The sequence below is a fragment of the Nelumbo lutea genome, chromosome 5 (assembly GCF_056320005.1).
Source record: "Nelumbo lutea isolate HS-2025 chromosome 5, American lotus-T2T, whole genome shotgun sequence".
NCBI classification, from domain to species: domain Eukaryota; kingdom Viridiplantae; phylum Streptophyta; class Magnoliopsida; order Proteales; family Nelumbonaceae; genus Nelumbo; species Nelumbo lutea.
The window spans coordinates 62604-81979 of record NC_142688.1 but is presented as its reverse complement, the minus strand read 5'-3'; the positions used below and the strand labels follow the sequence as shown (position 1 = coordinate 81979).

The window sequence follows — 19376 nt, the reverse complement described above, 5'->3', positions numbered from 1 at the left end:
CAGCAAAACTCCACTATTTTAATGCAGATATCCACCATGACTGTTGTTGTTCAAGTGTACATGTGTAAAATCCCTAAAATTTGGGACTTTATCGTTCTAATTTTGACCCTAAGGCTACTAAATGTATATTCCTCGGTTATGCACAAAATCAAAAGGGATATTGTTGCTATGATCCTTGTTTTGACTCTTGGTTTGTCTCCATGGATTTACATTTTTTGAGTATGTACCTTATTACCTCGGAGTTTCTTCTTAGGGGGAGTGTAGTGTGAGGGATGTTCCTAGTCTTGAAGTTCCTTTGCCTATTCCTATTTTTGAAGGAGAGTTGTGTAATGAGGGTGCTTGTCAAAGGTGTAAGGAGTTGAGGGTCTTTCACTGGTGGTAGAGGCAGGTTGATTTTGGTGCTCATGATCAGTCCAGGCCAATTCCTATCACTTTTGCAGTTTGAGATTCAGGTGCTTCTATTTCCTTGCCTATTGATACATCACTCTCACCTTCTGATTCCTTACCACCTCATCCTCCAGATGGTCTTGATCTTCCCATTGTAGTTCGCAAAGGGAAGTTCTGGTGCATTTCATCTACTGCCCATTGCATCTCCTAGTTCATCACCTATGACTATCTCTCACCATCCTATAAATCTATTTGGCATCTATTTCTGTTGTACCTATTCCTAGAAGTGTCCATGAATCTCTTGTGGTACCTGAGTGAAAGAATGCAATGAAGGAAGAGATGAATGCTCTCATTAAGAATGAGACTTGGGAGCTAATAGACAAGCTAGAAGGGAAGAAACCAGTTAGGTGCAGATGAGTGTTTACTGTGAAGCATAATGCAGATGGTTCAATTGAAAGGTATAAGGTCTTATTGGTTGCAAAGGGGTATACCTAGACTTATGGCATTGACTATCTAGAAACCTTTGCACCTATAGCCAAGATGAATACCATTAGGGTTCTGTCATCCGTTGCAACAATTTTTTCATGGTCGTTGTTTCAACTGAATGTCAAGAATGCTTTTCTTAATGGTGATTTATAGGAGGATGTGTATATGGGGTTACCTCCTGGATTCTATAATGAACATGTAGGGAAGAAGGTTTGCACATTACAAAAAGCTTTATACGGTTTAAAGCAATCTCCAAGAGCCTGGTTTAAAATATTTAGATTGGCTATAGAAAGCTTTGGTTATATACAGGTCCAGTTTGATCATACTCTCTTCATTAACAGAAATGGAGCTTCCTTGACTCTTCTTGTAGTGTTTGTCGATGACATTGTGGTGATAGGCAGTGATATTGATGAGATTGATTCACTTAAGCAATTGCTTAGTAAGGAATTTGAAGTGAAAGACTCAGGTGACCTGTGGTATTTCTTCGGAATTGAGGTGGCTTGTTTTAGACATGGTATCTTCATCTCCTAGGGGAAATATGTCCTTGATCTCCTTAATGACACTGGGAAATTGGGAGTTAAATCAGCAGGCACACCTTGCACTCATTGAGTTGAATCATAAGATAAATGCAGAAGATGGTGAGCTTCTTGAAGACAAAGCCATGTAGCAACGACAAGTAGGAAAGCTCCTTTACCTATGTCTCACACATCCTAACATCTCTTATGTTAGTGTTGTTAGCTAATACATGTATTCTCCTAGAACCACTCATCTTCTTGTTGTAGAAAGAATCCTTGCTTAGTTGAACTGATGTCCAGGTCGTGGCATACTCTTTAAGAATAATGGTCATATGAAGATAGAGGTGTACACTGATGTTGATTTGGTCGGATGTGTTGATGATAGCAGATCATCTTCAGGGTACTTGCTTTTTTTGGAGGTAACTTAGTGTCATTGTGAAGCAAGAAGCAAAATGTTGTTGCTCGCTCAAGTGTCGAGGCAAAGTATAGGTCTATGGCTCATGGTGTGGCTGAAGTGTTATGTCTGTGATCTCTCATTGAGAAACTTGGAATTGAGTATGAGAAGCTATTGAGGTTGTATTGTAATAATCAGGTTGCCATTAATATTGCCCACAACCCAATCCAACATAACAGAACTAACATATTGAGGTTGACTGTCACTTCATCTAAGAGAAAATTGCCTCCAAGATATATGCTTGCCATATGTTGCCTCTGATATGTAGCTTGCTGATCTCTTCACCAAAGCAGTTACTAAAGTAAAGTCAAATTGGAATCAAATTTGTGCAAGTTCGGAACGATCAACATCTATTCCCAACTTGAGGGGGAGTGTAGTGATATAGTGGACCGGACTACTTCTACTTGTAGTTCCACTCGTTGAGTTATTCTGTTACCTATTTTGTTATTTTCTTGTTTTTCATTTCTAGCTGTTAGTGTACTGTTAGAGGCGGTAGGGCATTTTAGTCTTTTTGCTTCATGTTATGTTAGCACTAGTTTTTTAAAAGGCGTGGGAGGCGTACGCCTGGAGGCGTGCTTCCATGCGAGGCACTCCCAAAATGCCCTTGCCCTTGCCCCTTCGGTTGGGGGAGAGTAGTGAGAGGGGTGTTCCTAGCCTTAGTAAAGAGATCAACTAGCTGAAGATTGGAAGACACATGAGGCAATGTGATGTGACTAGTAATGAGAAGGTCTCAAATGAAATGGTAGTCCACCTCTATATGCTTAGTTCGTTCATGGAAGACTGGCTTTGAGGCAATTTTGATTGCACTCATATTGCCAGCAAATAAAGGGATGGGAGCGGAGTGATTAATGGTCAAATCATGAAGAAGAGCTTTAAGCCAGACAAGCTCGCTACAAATAGAGGACATGGCACGGTATGCGGCTTCAGTAGATGATTTGGAGACTGTCTGTTGTTTCTTACACTTCCAAGAGATGAGGGAATCACTTAAGAAAACACACCAGCCAGTGGTTGACCGTTTGGTGTCAGGGCAACCAGCCCAAAATCCATGAGATAAGGTGCCTCTAACATATCTGATAATTCGGAGCATAGCAAATAAATAAGGCTATCGAGGAGCTGATACAAATTGGATAACTATCTGCACAACATATGATATGTCTGGCTGAGTCATAGTAAGGTAAATAAGGCTTCCAACAAGTTGACGATATAATGTAGCATCAGGAAGGAGTTGTCCATCATCCTTATTGAGCTTAAGGTTGAGTTCCAATGGGGTATCAACTTGCTTCGAGTCAGAGAGATTGGCCATCTTAATTAGGTCACTAGCATATTTGTGCTGATTAACAAAATATCCTCAAGCCCTTCTGGTGATCTCAAGACCAAGAAAGTAGGTCATAGGACCTAGATCCTTCATTTTGAAGGATTGGTTGAGGAGTTGCTTCAACTGAGTGATCCCTTCCAAGTCATCACCAGTAATAAGTATATCGTCAACATACACTAGTAGAAGAGTCACTCCTTGGGGACGACGAAGAATAAAGAGGGAAGAATCTGAGGCACTCTGCTGAAATCCTACTTCAATTATAACCCCTCCGAACTTCTCAAACCAGGCCCGTGGGGCTTGTTTAAGCCCATACAAGGACTTCTTTAGTTTGCAGACTAGAGTAGAATCATCATAGTAGCCTGGAGGAGGCTTCATATACACTGTCTCATGGAGATGCCCATGAAGAAAGGCATTCTTGACATCCATCTGATGAACAATCCATTGTTTAATAGCAGTGATAGCAAGAGTAAGCTGAACAGTAGTCAACTTAGCCACCAATGCAAATGTCTCCTCATAGTCGATGCCATGTTCTTGTTTGTACCCTTGAGCAACGAGCGAGCTTTATACCTACCTAGGCTCCCATCTGAATTCAATTTGATTGAGTACACACAACGACTGCCAATAATGGAGGCATCTGGTGGAGGAGAAACAAGCTCCCAAGTATCATTTTCCAATAGGGCCTGAATTTCCAAGTTCAGTGCAACTTTCTAATGCCCAATTGCTGCAGCCTGTTGGTAAGACTTAGGGATATCTGTAGAAGACAAAGTAGCAGAAAGGGAACTATGAATAATAGAATATCCATAACGGTTAGGAGGACGAATAACCTTGGAAGAGCATTGTAAAGGAGTGGGAGTAGGAGGTGAAGGATCACTTGCATGAGAAGTAGATGTGGATGGTACAGGGTCTGAGGATGTCAGAGGGACATGCATTGGGGTCGACGACGGAGGAGGAGGCATAGGCATTGGTGCAATTGGATACTTCCTGTGGTAGACTTGAAGAGGCAAGACTGAATCACCTACAAGAGTAAAGTTATATAGAATAGAGAAGGATGGTGCGGGTAATTTAACAACATATTAAAAAAAGGACAAATTCTCAAGAAAGATAACATTTTGAAATATACATAGATGACGAACTTTAGGATCATAACAGAGAAGTCCTTTATGTTCTAAACTGTACCTTATAAAGGCACACATAGCTGATTGAGTAGTAGGCTTAGTGCGCTCATGGGGAGGAAGATGTACAAGGTAAATGCAACAAAAAACATGAAGTGTAGACTAGTTTGGAGAACGATGAAAAAGACAATAAAAAGGTGATTGATTACCAAGAACTAAAGATGGAATGATGTTAATGAGATACACAACAATGCTGGCTGCCTCCACCCAAAAGGTAACAGGAACATGGGAGTCAAGCAGAAGGGATCTCACCATACTCAAGATGTGTCGGTTCTTGTGTTCAACAACTCTATTTTGTTGAGGAGTTCCTGGACAAGATCTTTGGGATAAAATACCCTGTTTCTTTAAATAGGTTTGAAATTCTCCATTTTCTCCATCAAAATATTCTCCCCTTGAGTCAGAATGTAGAATACAAATGGTGGCATTGTGTTGGGTCATTATCATAGTGTGAAAGTTCTGAAAGGTGGGAAGTACATCTAATTTCTTCCGAAGGAAGTAAATCCAAGTATATCTAGTGCAATCATCAATAAATAAAACAAAGTATTTGTATCCAAGTCTAGATATAACAGGAGATGACCAAACATCATTATGTATTACTTGGAAAGGAGCAGTAGCATGCACAGATGAAGATGGAAAAGGTAAAATATGACTTTTACTAAGACTACAAGTTATGCAAGATTTATCAATATTCTTAGAAACAGAATTAACAGTAGGTAAACAACTAGAAGAAAATAGATGATCCAATTTTTTGGCATGTGTGTGGCCTAAACGTCTATGCCATAAATGCCACACATTATTACAATGAGAATGTAACACATCACTAGTAGTAGAAAGAAAACAAGATGAGGATGTAGGTCTCTTCTTGAACTTAAGAGCAAACAACCTCCCAAGCCTACTCCCCTTCCCCTTCACCTCCCTAGTGCGCTGATCCTATATGACACAACCATCACGAGAAAATAGAACCAAGTTACCATCATCAACAAGTTGATCCATGGAAATAAGGTTGGTAGTTAACTGAGGAATAAAGAAGGTTTTTGGGAGATGAAAGGAAGATGATTGAGAGGTAGAAAGAAATAAATCATCACAATTAGCAATCTTTAATGACTCACCACTAGCAATAATAATTTGGTCATTAGAAGGGTAGGGTTTAGGAGTCTGACCAAAGGAGGCCCTAGTCATATGATTTGAGGCTCCAGAATCTATAATCCACATATGGCTAGGAGAGGAGCAAGTGATAGAAGACTTACTAGACAGGCCGATAGCAGAGAAAGCAGATGAAATAGCTGAAGACATAAGTTGTTGTATCTTATCCTCAACCAGAGTACTAGAAGGCTCCTCCTTTGAATCTGAGTTGGAGGAGACAGTAATGTCAGATGAAGGCTCTGTAACTGTCTGAAGTGCCTTGTATTGACCCTTCTTGGGAGGTTGGGTAGGGCATTCAGTAATGATGTGACCCTGTTGTTTGCAGTAGGTACAAAAATTCCTTATCTTACAATGAGAGGCCACATGTCCAAACTCCTTGCACTCATAGCACTACATCTTGGAGAGGTCTTTTTTGCCCTTTGGCTTGGTAGCTAGAAAAACCGTATCATGTCCATGTTCTTTCTTGCTGTCAAGGGAGGACTGAGTGTATAGTCTAGTCTCCTCCTTTAATAATTCACCCAATATGGTGTCCAGGTCAGACACATTTTCCCTTTTGAGTATGTTGGATCATATCAACTCATAGTCGGGTCTAAGGTGCATAAGAAAGTGCATGGTCTTCCTTTGATCGAAATGCCTTTTCATAGTTGTCACACAACAATCAGTCGTTGTGGCCCCAAGATGAACAAGTTCATATTCTGTCCATGGATTAACAAAACCAGCATAATGTTCCTATATTCTTCTCTCCCCCTGGGTATATGAGAATATGTCCATTTCAATCTGATATTGTCTGGACATATTTGACTGCTGATACACCTTCTCAAGGTAGTCATACATCTCTTTAGTAGTTTTCAGACCTCTCATAGGAATAACTACATCGACAGTGACTGAACTTAATATCCAGGAAACTATTTGGGCATTACTGATTTTCCACTGTTTCAGCCCTTTAGCATTTGTAACATCAGGAATGGTTGTGGTACCATCCAGATAGCCCCACATACCCTTCCATTCAACAAAAAATTGGAAATGGAATTTCCAGAGCACATAGTTTGTTCCATCGAATTTCACAGATATGATATCACTCCTTTCAGATCCCATATTCAGTCAAGAAACCAAAGAAGACTATAGAAAAAGATGATAACAATCACTAAAGTCAAGAGGAATACCTTGAGAAGGAGATAATAATCACCAGGAATCACTGAGACCCATAGAGTGAGAAAACGAAGTCTGAAACCTCAGTTGAAAAATCAATAGTCCAAAAAAGGAAACTGTAAGTAGCAGCCGCCCAAGGAAGAGGATGAAAACCCCTTCAAAACTTCACCAAATCAAGAGATATTTGTACAGCAGATAGATTTGGTCTAGGTGACACCATTTCTGAAGTTTGGTCCTGATCTGAGATCTCCCAAGAGAGATCTAATGAAATCTCTCCTGCAGAGTTTGAACTCTGTCTGTACAGCATGTAGGGTTGATAAAAAACAACCCTATACACTCCACCAGTTGAAGGGTTCAGTAGATCTTAGTAGAGAGATGAGATTACAACCCACAGAAAGTGATAAAGAAGCAAGAATAAGATCAGAGAGCAACATGTGATACCATGCTAGTTTTAGTCGAAGAAGAGAAGAGACAAGAGAGTCGCACGAAAATGGATTGGTGTGTACAGTACCACACGCCCAGAAAAAGATATTTATATATTCATGTGAGAATGGATAGTTCTGTCCTTACAAGTGTGAGATATGTACAGTAATGTACAAAGAGATATACAAAAGAGTCAAATAAAAGAGTGCAAAATTACAAAGTTACCCCTCATCCTCTCTACATTTGTTTCATTCATATGATGGGTCCATATTGTTCCAAACTTGATCCTAAAGGTATGAAATGTGTGTGTTTTTTTTTGGGTATCCCTTCATTACAAAAGGGATATCTTATTGTGTTGTTCCTACCATTAGTGCTTTTCCTTTAGATCCTAAACCTCTGCAGGTCTACTCTAGGCAGCTAAATAAGAAGAAAGATGTAGAGGCTGTTGATGATTTTTTCACAAGAATTACATTGTTTGGATCTAGATGTTGGTCTTCCTCTTTCTCCTATTAGTAATCCTATTTCATCCATTGCTGACCCGTTCTATTCCTAAAGGTTTGGATATTCTTATTGCTTAAAGAAAAGGGGTTAGGATTTGTAATTTACATCCCATTTCCAACTTTGTTTCTTACTCCCATTTGTCTTCCTCTTATAAAACTTTTCTTGCAGCCAAATCTTTTATTCCCTTTCTTAAAACTATCTCTGAAGTCTTCTCCAAACTAGAGAAGAGGGCCACCATAAATGGTTAAATGAGGGCATTTATTAAAACTGAAACTTGAGAATGGATACCATAGGGGAAGGAACTAATGGGGTGTAGGTGGGATTTTATGGTGAAATATAAATTAGATGGTATCCACATTTTGCATCCGGGTTGAAGTGGCTAGATAGTTAGATAAGTACATGAGGGACTTCTTATGGGAATTGGGTGATGAAAGGAAAGACTATTTAGTGAAGTGGGAACGAATATGTAAATCCAAGGAACAACTCTGTTAGGTAAGTGGTTGTGGAGAATTTCCCTAGAAGGTGATAGGCTATGGCACAGGGTCATTGGAAGCATTCATAGTTTTTCGGAAAATGCCTACGATGCAAAGCTGGCTCCTTTTCCTCCTCAAACATTCCCTAGAAATCAATACAAGAGGTACTCCCAACTTTTCTTAATTTTACTTGCTTTGATTTGGGGTGTGGGAATAAAGTTTTGTTTTGGTATGGTTTGTGGATTGGTTATTTGCCCTTCAAATTGCAATTCCCTTTGTTTTACTCTTTGTCCATTTACAAATCTGAACCCTTTTCAAAATTTTGTGCAGCTTGCCTTTCTGGGATAAATTGGGATTTTGGCTTTAGGAGGGGCTTGAGGGTTAATGAGTGTGACTCCCTTGTTCTCTTACTAGCCAGGTTGGAAATGGTCTTCTTGAATCAAAATCTAAATGATAGAGAATTTGGTATCCCTCCCTCAACGGTTTCTTTTTCTATGATTCTTTTTTCAACCAACTCATCCTTTTTGACTCCTTTGGGGTGAACTTTTCGATCAAAAAGATTTGGAGCAAGCTTATCCCTCCTAAGGTTCAAGCTTTGTGTTGGGAAGTGTTCATTGGAAAGATTAATACCGGTGACATGTTTCTAAAAAGGTCTAATTTGTTCCCCTCTCCTCATGTGTGTATACTGTGTAATGATGGTGAGACCATTCCTCATTTACTAATTTCCTATGCTATTGTGTCTTGTATTTGGGAGCTGTTCTGCACTAGTCAATTAATAAGGAGAAGAAAACTGATGAGAAAAAAAGATTGTTTGAGAGGAAAAAATCAGGGTTCCCTTTTACTATTTATACTTAAGTAACACAAAAAAAAGAAGAAATTTATATGAGTGCCTTTGCAACACATACTATCATAAAAACATTTAAAATCTCAATACTCCCCCTCAAGTTGGGCTATGCATATAAATCATGCGTAACTTACACATTGTTCATTGTGCCGCAAGTAGTTTTGTGAGAACATTAGCAAATTGTTGCTTCGAACTAACATAAGGAGCACAAAACTTCACCCTTCTCAAGTTTTTCCCTTATAAAGAGTTTGCCAACTTCAATATGTTTTATCTTATCATGGAGGGCATGATTGCTAGCAATATTTATGTCTGCCTTGTTGTCACAATAAAGAGACATAGGGTTGTCAACCTTAAACCCAAGTTTCCCAGTAGATTCTTTATCCAAAGTACTTCAGCAACTCCATGGGCCATAATCCTATATTCGGCCTCAACACTTGATCTTGCAACAACACTTTGTTTCTTACTCCTCCATGTTAGTAGGTTTCCTCCCCACAAATGTACAATGCCCATGGGTGGATTTTCTATCATCCACAATTCCTACCCAGTTAGGCTTTGCATCAATATAAACCTCCACCTTCAGATGATTGTGTTACCTAAGCAACAAGCCAGTTCCTGGATACCTCTTGAAGTACCCGAGAACCCTCTTTATAGCTTCTAGGTGAGGAACTTTAGGAGATTGCGTAAGTTGACTAAGAACTCTCATAACATAATTAATATCAGGTTGAGTCGTGGACAGGATAGGTATAATAACCTTCCTACCATCCTCTGGAACTGATTTACATCCTTCAATGGTTTTCCATTACAATCTTCCAATTTATGATTTAACAACTATTGGAATGTTTAATTTATTTTTTATGTTTGTATTCTGCTGAGTTAGGGTTCGTTTGGTCCAGTTAAAGTAGTTTTTTTATCTTTGTTTATAGGGGTCTTTTCTCTTTTAATTATGGTCGCCTTATATATAATAATATAAGCTGGCGCCGCCAGCCAGTTTTAGTTGACTCCAAAACATTCTCCTCTTCTCCCTTCTTTCCTCTCTTTCCCTTCTCTTCTTCCTTATTTCTCCTATATTCTGCTGTTAATATTTATCAGAGCGGTTCTGCTAGGTCTGAGAGCAGATCGAACAAATTCTCTCTTCCTCATCTTGCTGTCTTCTTTGACTGTGATCAAAAGGGTTGATCTATGACTGGTACAAACTTATTTTATTACCTTTTTTCTTTTCTCTTGGTTGTGTATCAAGAAAAAACAAATGAATCCAAACTGTTGAATGCCATTAGAGAAGTTGTGAGGTTCTAACCTCTTTTTTTATGGATCGTGTGATCCCATGCCTGAAAATACAAGATCTGTAGGTCATGGATGGCATGTTTTTTAACCCTTACGGTGTGACCATACTATTTTATGACCACTCCTGGTAGTCGATGTATTTGGATGGTCTGGAAGTTGGTGGAGTGTGACTGTTAGGGCAGTACAGCATTGAGATCAACCTAAATACTTGCTCTTTTTGGACAATCAAAGCTGGTCTGAATTCAGATTGTGTCCAGATTGCAGTGTATGCATGTGGACTTCATCCTTGGTGTGTTTTTAGGACTGTTTTTTGGTGATGGGAGGGATCATAAGGTGCGTGTAGGATCTGAAAAGTGTTTGAATAATGTCTTTTGAGAAATCTGCAACATCTGAAATTTCGGGAGGTCAAAATTTAATGAGTGGGGGGATGTTTGGGGCCCTGTTACTCTACATACTGAGACTGGATATAAATATTTCATTACTTTGATTGGTGACTACTCTAGAAATACTTGGGTTTATCCTATGCGATCTAGAGACGTAGTGCTAAAGATTGTGAAAGACTTTCAACGCATGGTTTTCACTCAATTCCAAACTGAAATTCATATTTTCCAATTGGACAATGCAAAAGAGCACATCCATAGAGATCTCATGGTGTTCTTTGCTTCATGTGGATCCCTTCATTGAAGCTCTTGTGCTAGGACACCCCAACAAAATGGTGTTATTGAAAGAAATCATCATCTTCTCGAAGTAGCTCGTGGTTTATTACTCCATATAAATGTTCCGAAACGCTTTTGGCTGGATGCTGTTATGTGTGCTGCATATATCATCAATTGTATGAAATCTCGGTTACTAGAGTATATAAAGCCCCACATCAACTTATGTTTTCTATAGCTCCGCTGTCCCCCATTCCAATGTGTGTCTTTGAGTGTCGTTGCTTCGTTCACGACTTGTCCCCTACTTGAGGTAAACTCGATCCTTGTGCCATTCCTTGTGCTTTTCTTGGTTACCCTTTATCTCAAAAGGGTTACTGTTGCTATGGCTCTACTTCACACAAGTACTATGTCGCCATGGTTGTTTCCTTCTTTGAAAGTCAACATTTTTTTTTCGGTTTCTCCTAAAGGGGAGAGTAGGGTTGAGGAGAAACACACTCTGGTTCAATTACATCATCTTCCTGATCCTCATCCATTTCGTGTCTTTCTTCGCCGCCTTGAGAGCCAGCGGAGCTCAAGAGCCGTGGAACCTAAAACTATGCAACCAACATCATTGGATTCTCTAGAGGTAGATTCTCCTCATCAGCCAGGTACACTTGTTCCCATTGATATGCCTGAATCTCTTAATATTGATCCCCCTGTTATTAATGATTTTGATGTTCCTATTGTTAAGAGAAAGGGTGTTAGATCTTGTACTACTAATCATCTTATCTCTCACTGTGTCCTATGATCATATCTCACCTTCATATCGTGCATTCCTTTCCTCTATTGACATTTTCTCTGTTCCTAAGAATGTGGTAGAAGCTTTGTCCAAACCTGAATGGACAGAGTAGGGAGGGAGGAAATAGTTGTAACCCACCTTCAATTTGCTGATGACTTGATTATTTTTTGTGAAGGAGATCTAGAGGAGTTGGAAAATTTAAAGGTCTTGGTAGAGAATTTTGAAAAGGTCTCCAACTTGAGAGTAAATTGGAATAAAAGTTGTATAGCTGGAATTAATAGGCAAGAAGCAGAGGTGGCGTCTTTGGCTAGATCTCTAGGTTGTGAGGTAAGTGATTGGCCTCTTAAGTATTTAGGCTTACCTTTGGGCGGAAACCCGAAGTCAGATAGCTTTTGGTACCCAGTTTTGGAAAGATTCTCAAAAAGACTAGTGGGTTGGAAAAGGAATTACATCTCTTTAGGGGGTAGAATCACTCTAATTAAGTCAACATTAGCAAATTTGCCAGTGTAGTGGGTAATAAGATTCTTTTTTGGGAGGGCTTGTGGATTGGGGAATCTCCCCTTAAGGATAGATTCTCAAACCTATATTCCCTTTCTTTGAAAAAGTTCCAATTTATCTCTTCTTTTCGTGTTTCTGGGGATTCTTGGGATCTGGGACTAAGGAGAGGTTTGAGGACTCTGAAGTGGGTTCGGCAAATGATATTCTTTCTCTTCTAAGCTCAGTTTTTCTAGATCACTGTTCTCATGACAGTAGAATTTGGACTAAAACTTCTACAAGTAGTTTTTCCTATTCTTCGTTTTTTCAATGCTATGGTCATTCCTTTTAACTAGGTTAACTCCTTTCCTATTAAAGAAGTATGGAGTGCTTCGGTACCCCCAAAAGTAAGGGCTTTTTTTGGGGAAGTGGTTCTCCAAAAAATCAATACCTTGGAAGTGCTTCAAAGAAAGAGACCAAATTGGTGCTTGTCCCCTCATGTTTGTAGCCTTTGCTTGAGGAGTGGTGAGACAATGAATCACCTATTAATTTCTTGTCCTTTTAGTGCTCTAATTTGGGATTGGTTCTCCTCTCTCTTTGATTGTAGGTGGACTCTTCCCACAAGCATATCGAAATTGTTTGACCCTAGCTTTTTCCGACAACCAAAGAAGAAAGGAAGGGTGATGTGGAGAACAACGAGGGCAGCTATCTTGTGGGCAGTGTGGGAAGAGAGAAATAATAGGATTTTCCAAGGGAAAGAAAAATCAGCTCGATGATTTGACTAGAGGCTGGAGTATTTTAGCAAGGTCTTCTACTTCATCACCTACTATACAAGCAGTTTGGTCCCCTCCTTTGCAGTGTAATGTCAAATTGAACTTTGATGGTAGCTCTCTTGGGAACCCTGGACGTTTTGGAATGGGGTGTGTGTTTAGAGATGCGGAAGGAAAAATCCTAGCTATGTATTCTGGTCCAATAGGTTTGGGGGACTCGCTTAGAGTTAAAGTATTGGCTCTCCTCCAGGGGCTCAGGTGGGCCAAGCAATTGGGTTTTCAACAGTTAGAAGTGGAGGGGGATTCCAAATTAGTAGTAGGTTGGTTGCAATCAAATAGTTTGTGTACGTGGTCCCTTAGATAACCTGTAAGGGAATTATTGAGCGTCACAAGGGAGTTGGGTGCACAAGTTTATTGGTCTAGGAGGTCAACAAATGATTTAGCTGACAACCTAGCAAAACAAGGGGTGAATCGGGAGGTTTTGTTTTGGGTAGTGTTGTAAGTTATTTTTTATTCAGGGGTCACCTTTCACTTTAGAAGGTGACAATTGTTCTTCTGGTTTTATCTAATGAAAGTTACTGTTTGCTATAAAAAAAACCTGAATGGACAGATGCAATGAACAAAGAAATTAATGCCTTGCACAAAAATGACACTTGGGAGTTGGTGGATCTTCCTGAAGGGAAGGAACCTGTGGGATGCAAGTGGGTAGTCACAGTAAAGCATAGGGCTGATGGTTCTGTAGAAAGGTACAAAGCCAGATTGTTGGCCAAAGGATTTACACAAGTGTTTGGAGTAGACTATGCAGAGGCCCTTGCTCCAGTAGTCAAGATGAATTTGATCAGAATCCTCCTTTCATTGGTAGCTAATCTTGACTGGGAACTTCATTAGTTGGATATTAAAAATGCATTGTTGAATGGTGACTTAGAGGATGAGGTTTACATTATTCAACCTCCAGGTTTCTGTGCCAAAGGTAGTGAGCAGAAGGTGTGCAAGTTAAAAAAATCATTATATGGGTTGAAACAATCACCTCGGGCCTAGTTTACTAAGTTTCATTTAGTTGTACAACAGATGGGATTCAAACAATGCTAGTCAGATCATACTCTGTTTGTGAAGAAAAGGGAAAATTGCAGCTTTAATTGTGTATGTTAATGACATAGTAGTCACAGGAGATTGGAAGATTGAATATAGAAGTTGAAGAAATTCCTAGCCACTCAATTTGAGATGAAAGATTTAGGCCCCTTGTGTTATTTCATTGGGATTGAAGTTGCCCGCTCTCAAAAGGGCATCTTTATTTCCCAAAGGAAATATGTACTAGATCTATTAGAGGATACATGCAAGTTAGGAGCGAAACCAATTGATTCACCCATTGAACCCAATCATCAACTAGGAGGCAGTCAAGGAGAGTGTTTGAAAGATGTGAAGAAGTTCTAGAGACTTGTAGGGAGACTTGATATTGCCCATGCAGTGGGTGTCTATGACTAGACTTGATATTGCCTATGCAGTGGGTGTCCTTAGTTCATGCATAACCTTAAGACAACTCACTTTGATGCTGCAGAAAGGATCCTTAGATTCCTCAAGAAGTTCTCAGGAGTTGGTTTGCTATTCTAGAAGCATGGGCATTTGAAGGTGGAGGTATATATAGATGCTAATTGGGTAGGGGCAGTCGATGACAAAAAATCTACTAGTGGGTATTGTACCTTTGTGGGGGGAAACCTAGTCACCTGGAGAAGTAAGAAGCAAAGTGTAGTTGCTAGATCTAGTGTTGAAGCAAAATATAGAGCTATGTCTCATGTTGTTGTTGAAATCATGTGGATAAAAAAACATGTTAGAAGAGCTGGGTTTTGCAATTAACAAACCTATGCCACTCTACTGTGACAAAAAAACCGCTATTAATATTGCTGCTAACCTATTCCTCCATGATAGAACAAAACATATTGAAGTGGACAAGCATTTAATTTGAGAAAAAATTGTGAGTGGAGAAGTGTGCACTCCATATGTTAGTTCAGAAGAACAACTTGCAAACATCTTCACCAAGGGCCTTCATCATGTGCGGCATAATAATTTGTGTGACAAGTTGGGCATGATTGACATCCATGCCCCAACTTGAGGGGGAGTGTTGGAATGTTTAATTTATTTTTTATGTTTCTGTTCTGCTGAGTTAGGGTCTGTTTGGTCTAGTTAAAGTATTTTTTATCTTTGTTTGTGTACTCTAACTTAAGTAGGGGAATAAGAGTCTTTTTCCTTTTAATTATGGTCACCCTATATATAATAATATAAGCTGGCGTCAGCAGCCAGTTTTAGTTGACTCCAAAACATTCTCTTCTCTTCTTCCTTCTCTCCTCTCTTTCCCTTCTCTTCTTCTTCCTTGTTTCTCCTCTATTCTGTTGTTAATAACATCAATAGGAGTATTAACCGGCATTGCCCCTAGTTTACTTGCATGTTTAAATGCCCTTAATTTCCCTTATGCTTCCACGACATATTTCCATTTCCATGGGTATAGCGACACAAAATTTTATTGGAATCAACATATTCCCCAATGAACACTACTAACACTATGTGGAGTACAAGAGATAGTTTCCACGACATATTTCCATTTCCACTTCCATGGGTAGTGACATGACATTTTACTGAATCAACATATTCCCCAATGAACATTACCAACACTATGTAGAGTACAAGAGATTGTATTATAACATAAGTTGGTGACAATATTGTACATGTGTGGAGTAACAATATTATTGGCTGCCAAACTTACATGATTACCACTTCGAGCAAACCCAATATTCATTTCAAAATTTTATTGGAATTGGCATATTACCCAATGAACACTACCAACACTTTGTGGAGTACAAGAGATAGATTCCATGATATATTTCCACTTCAACTTCCATGGCTAGCGACATGAAAATTTTCTGGAATTGACATTCTTTAGTGAGCACTACCAACACTATATGTAGAGTACAAAGATAGTATTATAACATAAGTTTTGTAACAATATTTTAGATATGTGGAGTAATAATGTTATTACCCACTTACATGATTACCGCTTTGACCAAGCTCAATATTCATTTCAAACTTGAAATGAAATATTAGTTTCTGTTTTGTGTAATAGATTATTTAGTTGATCTATTACAACCATTTACAGTATCTTTGAATTTAAAATTTTCTTTAACTCATTCTATCATCAAGCTTTGAATCTTAAGGTTTATAGGGCAACTTTAGTATGTCTTCTTTTGTATATGACCTTAGTTTCTTAGCTTTAATTTGTTTAATGATTTGGAACAAGATAACATTTTAAAAAGGTGTGCCTTTGCTTCTTTTATCATTTCATAAAATATTACTCTATGTTTTGCATATTTTACAATGTTTCCACCATGTCTATAATTTTTACAATATTTCCATATGATATTTTTGACATTTCCAAAATGTTTCTTATATTTGGATGGCCAACATTCCATTGGCACGGGCATTTTAAATCTTGAGCTGTATCCTGTAGAAGATCCAAGATGTATTTCCTCTGAGAGACAAATGTGTCTTTTTGAGACCAAGCAACTTCAATCCCCAGGAATTACTAGAGGGCCCTAGATCCTTAACTTCAAATTGGTAAGCTAAAAACTCATTTAACTTCTGTATTTTTGCACTCTAGTTACTTGTGAGAATGGTGTCATCTATATAAACCATAAGTACTGCTACCTTTTCCTGACTCCTCTTAACAAAGAAAGTATGGTTAGATTTACATTTCTTAAATCCTACCCGTTGAACCACTATATAATATCTGCTAAACTAGGCCTTGGGAGACTGCTTTAGGCTGTATGAAGACTTCTTCAGTTTACACACCTTGTCGTCACTACCTTTAGCATGAAGACTTGGTGGCTGAACCATATATACATCTTCCAGCTTCCAGGTCACCATTTAGGAACACATTCTTAATGTCAAGTTGATGTAACTACCATTCCAAATTAGCTGTTAGCGATAAAAGGACTTGAATAGAGTTCATCTTTGCAACAAGTGTGGAAGTTTTAGCATAATCAATCTCATAAACCTGGGTGTACCCTTTCACTACCAACCTTGCCTTGTACCTTTTTGTTAGACAGTTGTATGCCCTTAGCTTCAATCAGAATGATGTACATTATGAATTTATTGTAAATGAATAAAACACATATTTGATTCATGTTCCTGTGGTGTGTTTCTGTGTAATACCCTTAAACTGGACACTTATGAAACTCGTGTTAGTTTAGAATGTTCATAGCCGTTGGATAAGTCTAGGGAGATTTATCCTACCAAGGCTGACACTGGTGTGCTGCCAAATGTTGGGGTGGCTTGTCTCAGCTGCTAGGGTGAGACCCAAGGCACATGTAGTGTAGGATTAATTGAAAAGTTACACCTGACCCCTAGACTCGATTATGATACTACACTAGGTGTCGGATTGGGCTGTCTTTGATATGCCAATCAGTGAGATCCTTAGCGGGGGTCAAAATCTGGGTATGTTAGGACAGTCTGAGAATTCATCTGAGTGGGTGATCATAGTGACAGGATCAGCCTCTTTGTCGGACAAAGGTAATGATCGGGGATGCACTCTCACTGATGGAAACCAAGACTGCCGGCAGCCGATTTCAATCGTTGAGATTTGTTTTGCAAAATGTATTTTATATGAGATATAAAAGTATATATATTATGGTTTTCAAACGTTTGCAAAATGTTTTAATTCCCGTGATCCATGTGTTTAGAGAGTGCAACACTGTTCCTTGTAGCCGAGGGAGAGGTCCTCTCTTGTCGGGCAGTGTTTGATCATTATGGGTTGAGAGGTTAAGTGTAAGACCATAGGGGGGTAATACCTGATGGGCTAATCTTGCATCTGCCCACAGTCCCTGGGTGTTACAAGGTGGCTTGGCCCAGGGACCACTTAGGGTAAGTGTTGGACCCATAGAGCCCATGTGATGGGTTTTAGGGGGTGCACTGTCCATGACAGTGTATTCGGCCAGGCTTTGCAACAAAGGCTGGGCTGAACCCATGTGGCTGATGTGTAGATCAATGTTTGGGTCCCACACCATACAAGGAAGCCCAACTGGGCAATAGTTTGGAAGGCTAAGTGAGCACCCAACCTTAATGGGCCTAAAGCCCATTTCGAACTGGGCTGATTTGATCAGTTAAATAAGGGGCGGATTCTGAGATTGGATTAGCAAATAGGATTGGGTCTTAACCCTATCCACTCAGAGAGTCCAGATCTAAATATGATTCAGATCTGGAAACATCCTAATGAGATTAGGAGAAGGCTGATCTAATCTGTAGATAAGATAAGGGTTTACCCTTATCACTTAAAGGGAATTCTGATCCAAATATGATTTGGATCAGCAACTCCTGATGGGATTAGGAGCTGATCCCTTTAAGGTTATAAAAGGGGGAGGGGGCGACAATCTTTAGACACACAAGTTCACCACCTGTCTTCAGAGCTGATATCACAGAAGAGAGAATTTAGCACATCTGCGAAAATTCTCTGTTGCCGCCTCCTTCTTGCCGCCGCCACACCTGCCAGTTCGACCTCCAGTTCAGTAGGAGAAATCAAGATTGGATCTTGATATCAGTTCTTTGTGAAGGGACTGATAGGAAGTTGTTCTCACGTGCCATTCTGCTAATTCTTGCGAAGGATTGGGTTCTTGGGAAGAACACTGTTGATTCTGCTCCATCTTACACTACACCATCTTCAGTGGGAGCAGTCTTTGGATCATTCCTTGGGCGTGAACACCTTTGTTGGGAGATATTATTTCTCCGTATCAGGTATATCCCTCTCCTACCGCTTTTGTTCAGATCTGGTTCGATTCTTGGTTCAAGATTGATCATTGAAAAATATGATTTTTCTAAAATAGGGAATACGATTTCGAGTAGGATGGAGAGAAATTTTTTGAAATTCGCCCATTCTACTCCGCAAGATTCGGGCGTTCATGCGATGGATATCTCATCCCTTCACTTTCACTGTTCCATTTGCCTTGTTTAATTGAAAACACCCATTTACTGGTTCTTTCCCTTTAGGAAAGCCCACTAACTTACAAGTATCATTCTTATGGAGGGCATTAATCTCTTTCTTCATAGCATTTGTTTATTTAGGATAAGTTAAAGCCTCTGTAACTTTTTTTGGTATGGGAAAACTATCAACAACAGATAAAAAAGCATGATAAGAGGGGGAAAATGCTCATAGGACACAATGAGTAATGAGGTGTACGGTAGCGCATAACCTCACACCCTTTCTATGAGCAATGGGAACATCAAGGTCATTTACACCATAGTTTTCAAGGCGCCAAGGTGAGGCTAGGTGAGTGTGTGAGACATGTTGTTTAGAAAGATAATTTATGTGGTTAAAGAGCTTGATTTTGCCCTTAGTCATCTTATGAAACTTTATTGTGATAACGAGGCATCTATAAGTGTTGCACACAGTCTGATTCAACATGATTGTACCAAATATGTGGAAGTTTATAAACATTTTGTTAGAGATAAGATTGACTTGAAAGAAGTTTGTCTCTCATATGTCAAAACTAAGGCAGTTTTTTTGTACAAATGTTAGGG

At 39.3% G+C, this 19376-nt stretch overlaps 1 protein-coding gene across 7 annotated transcripts in view; it reads left to right on the top strand.

Moving 5' to 3' along the window:
- LOC148849660 (peroxisomal nicotinamide adenine dinucleotide carrier-like) overlaps positions 1 to 19376 on the top strand; it is a 51244-nt gene that overhangs the window by 2007 nt on the left and 29861 nt on the right. For 3 of the 7 annotated variants that reach the window (XM_088943799.1, XM_088943800.1, XM_088943795.1), the window contains exon 4: positions 16315 to 16421. The exons of 3 other annotated variants lie outside the window; for them this stretch is intronic. In XM_088943799.1, the coding sequence (XP_088799925.1) occupies positions 16315 to 16421 (107 nt within the window). The remainder of the gene's footprint in view (positions 1 to 16314; positions 16422 to 19376) is intronic. One more of the 7 variants, XM_088943796.1, reaches the window with a different exon arrangement.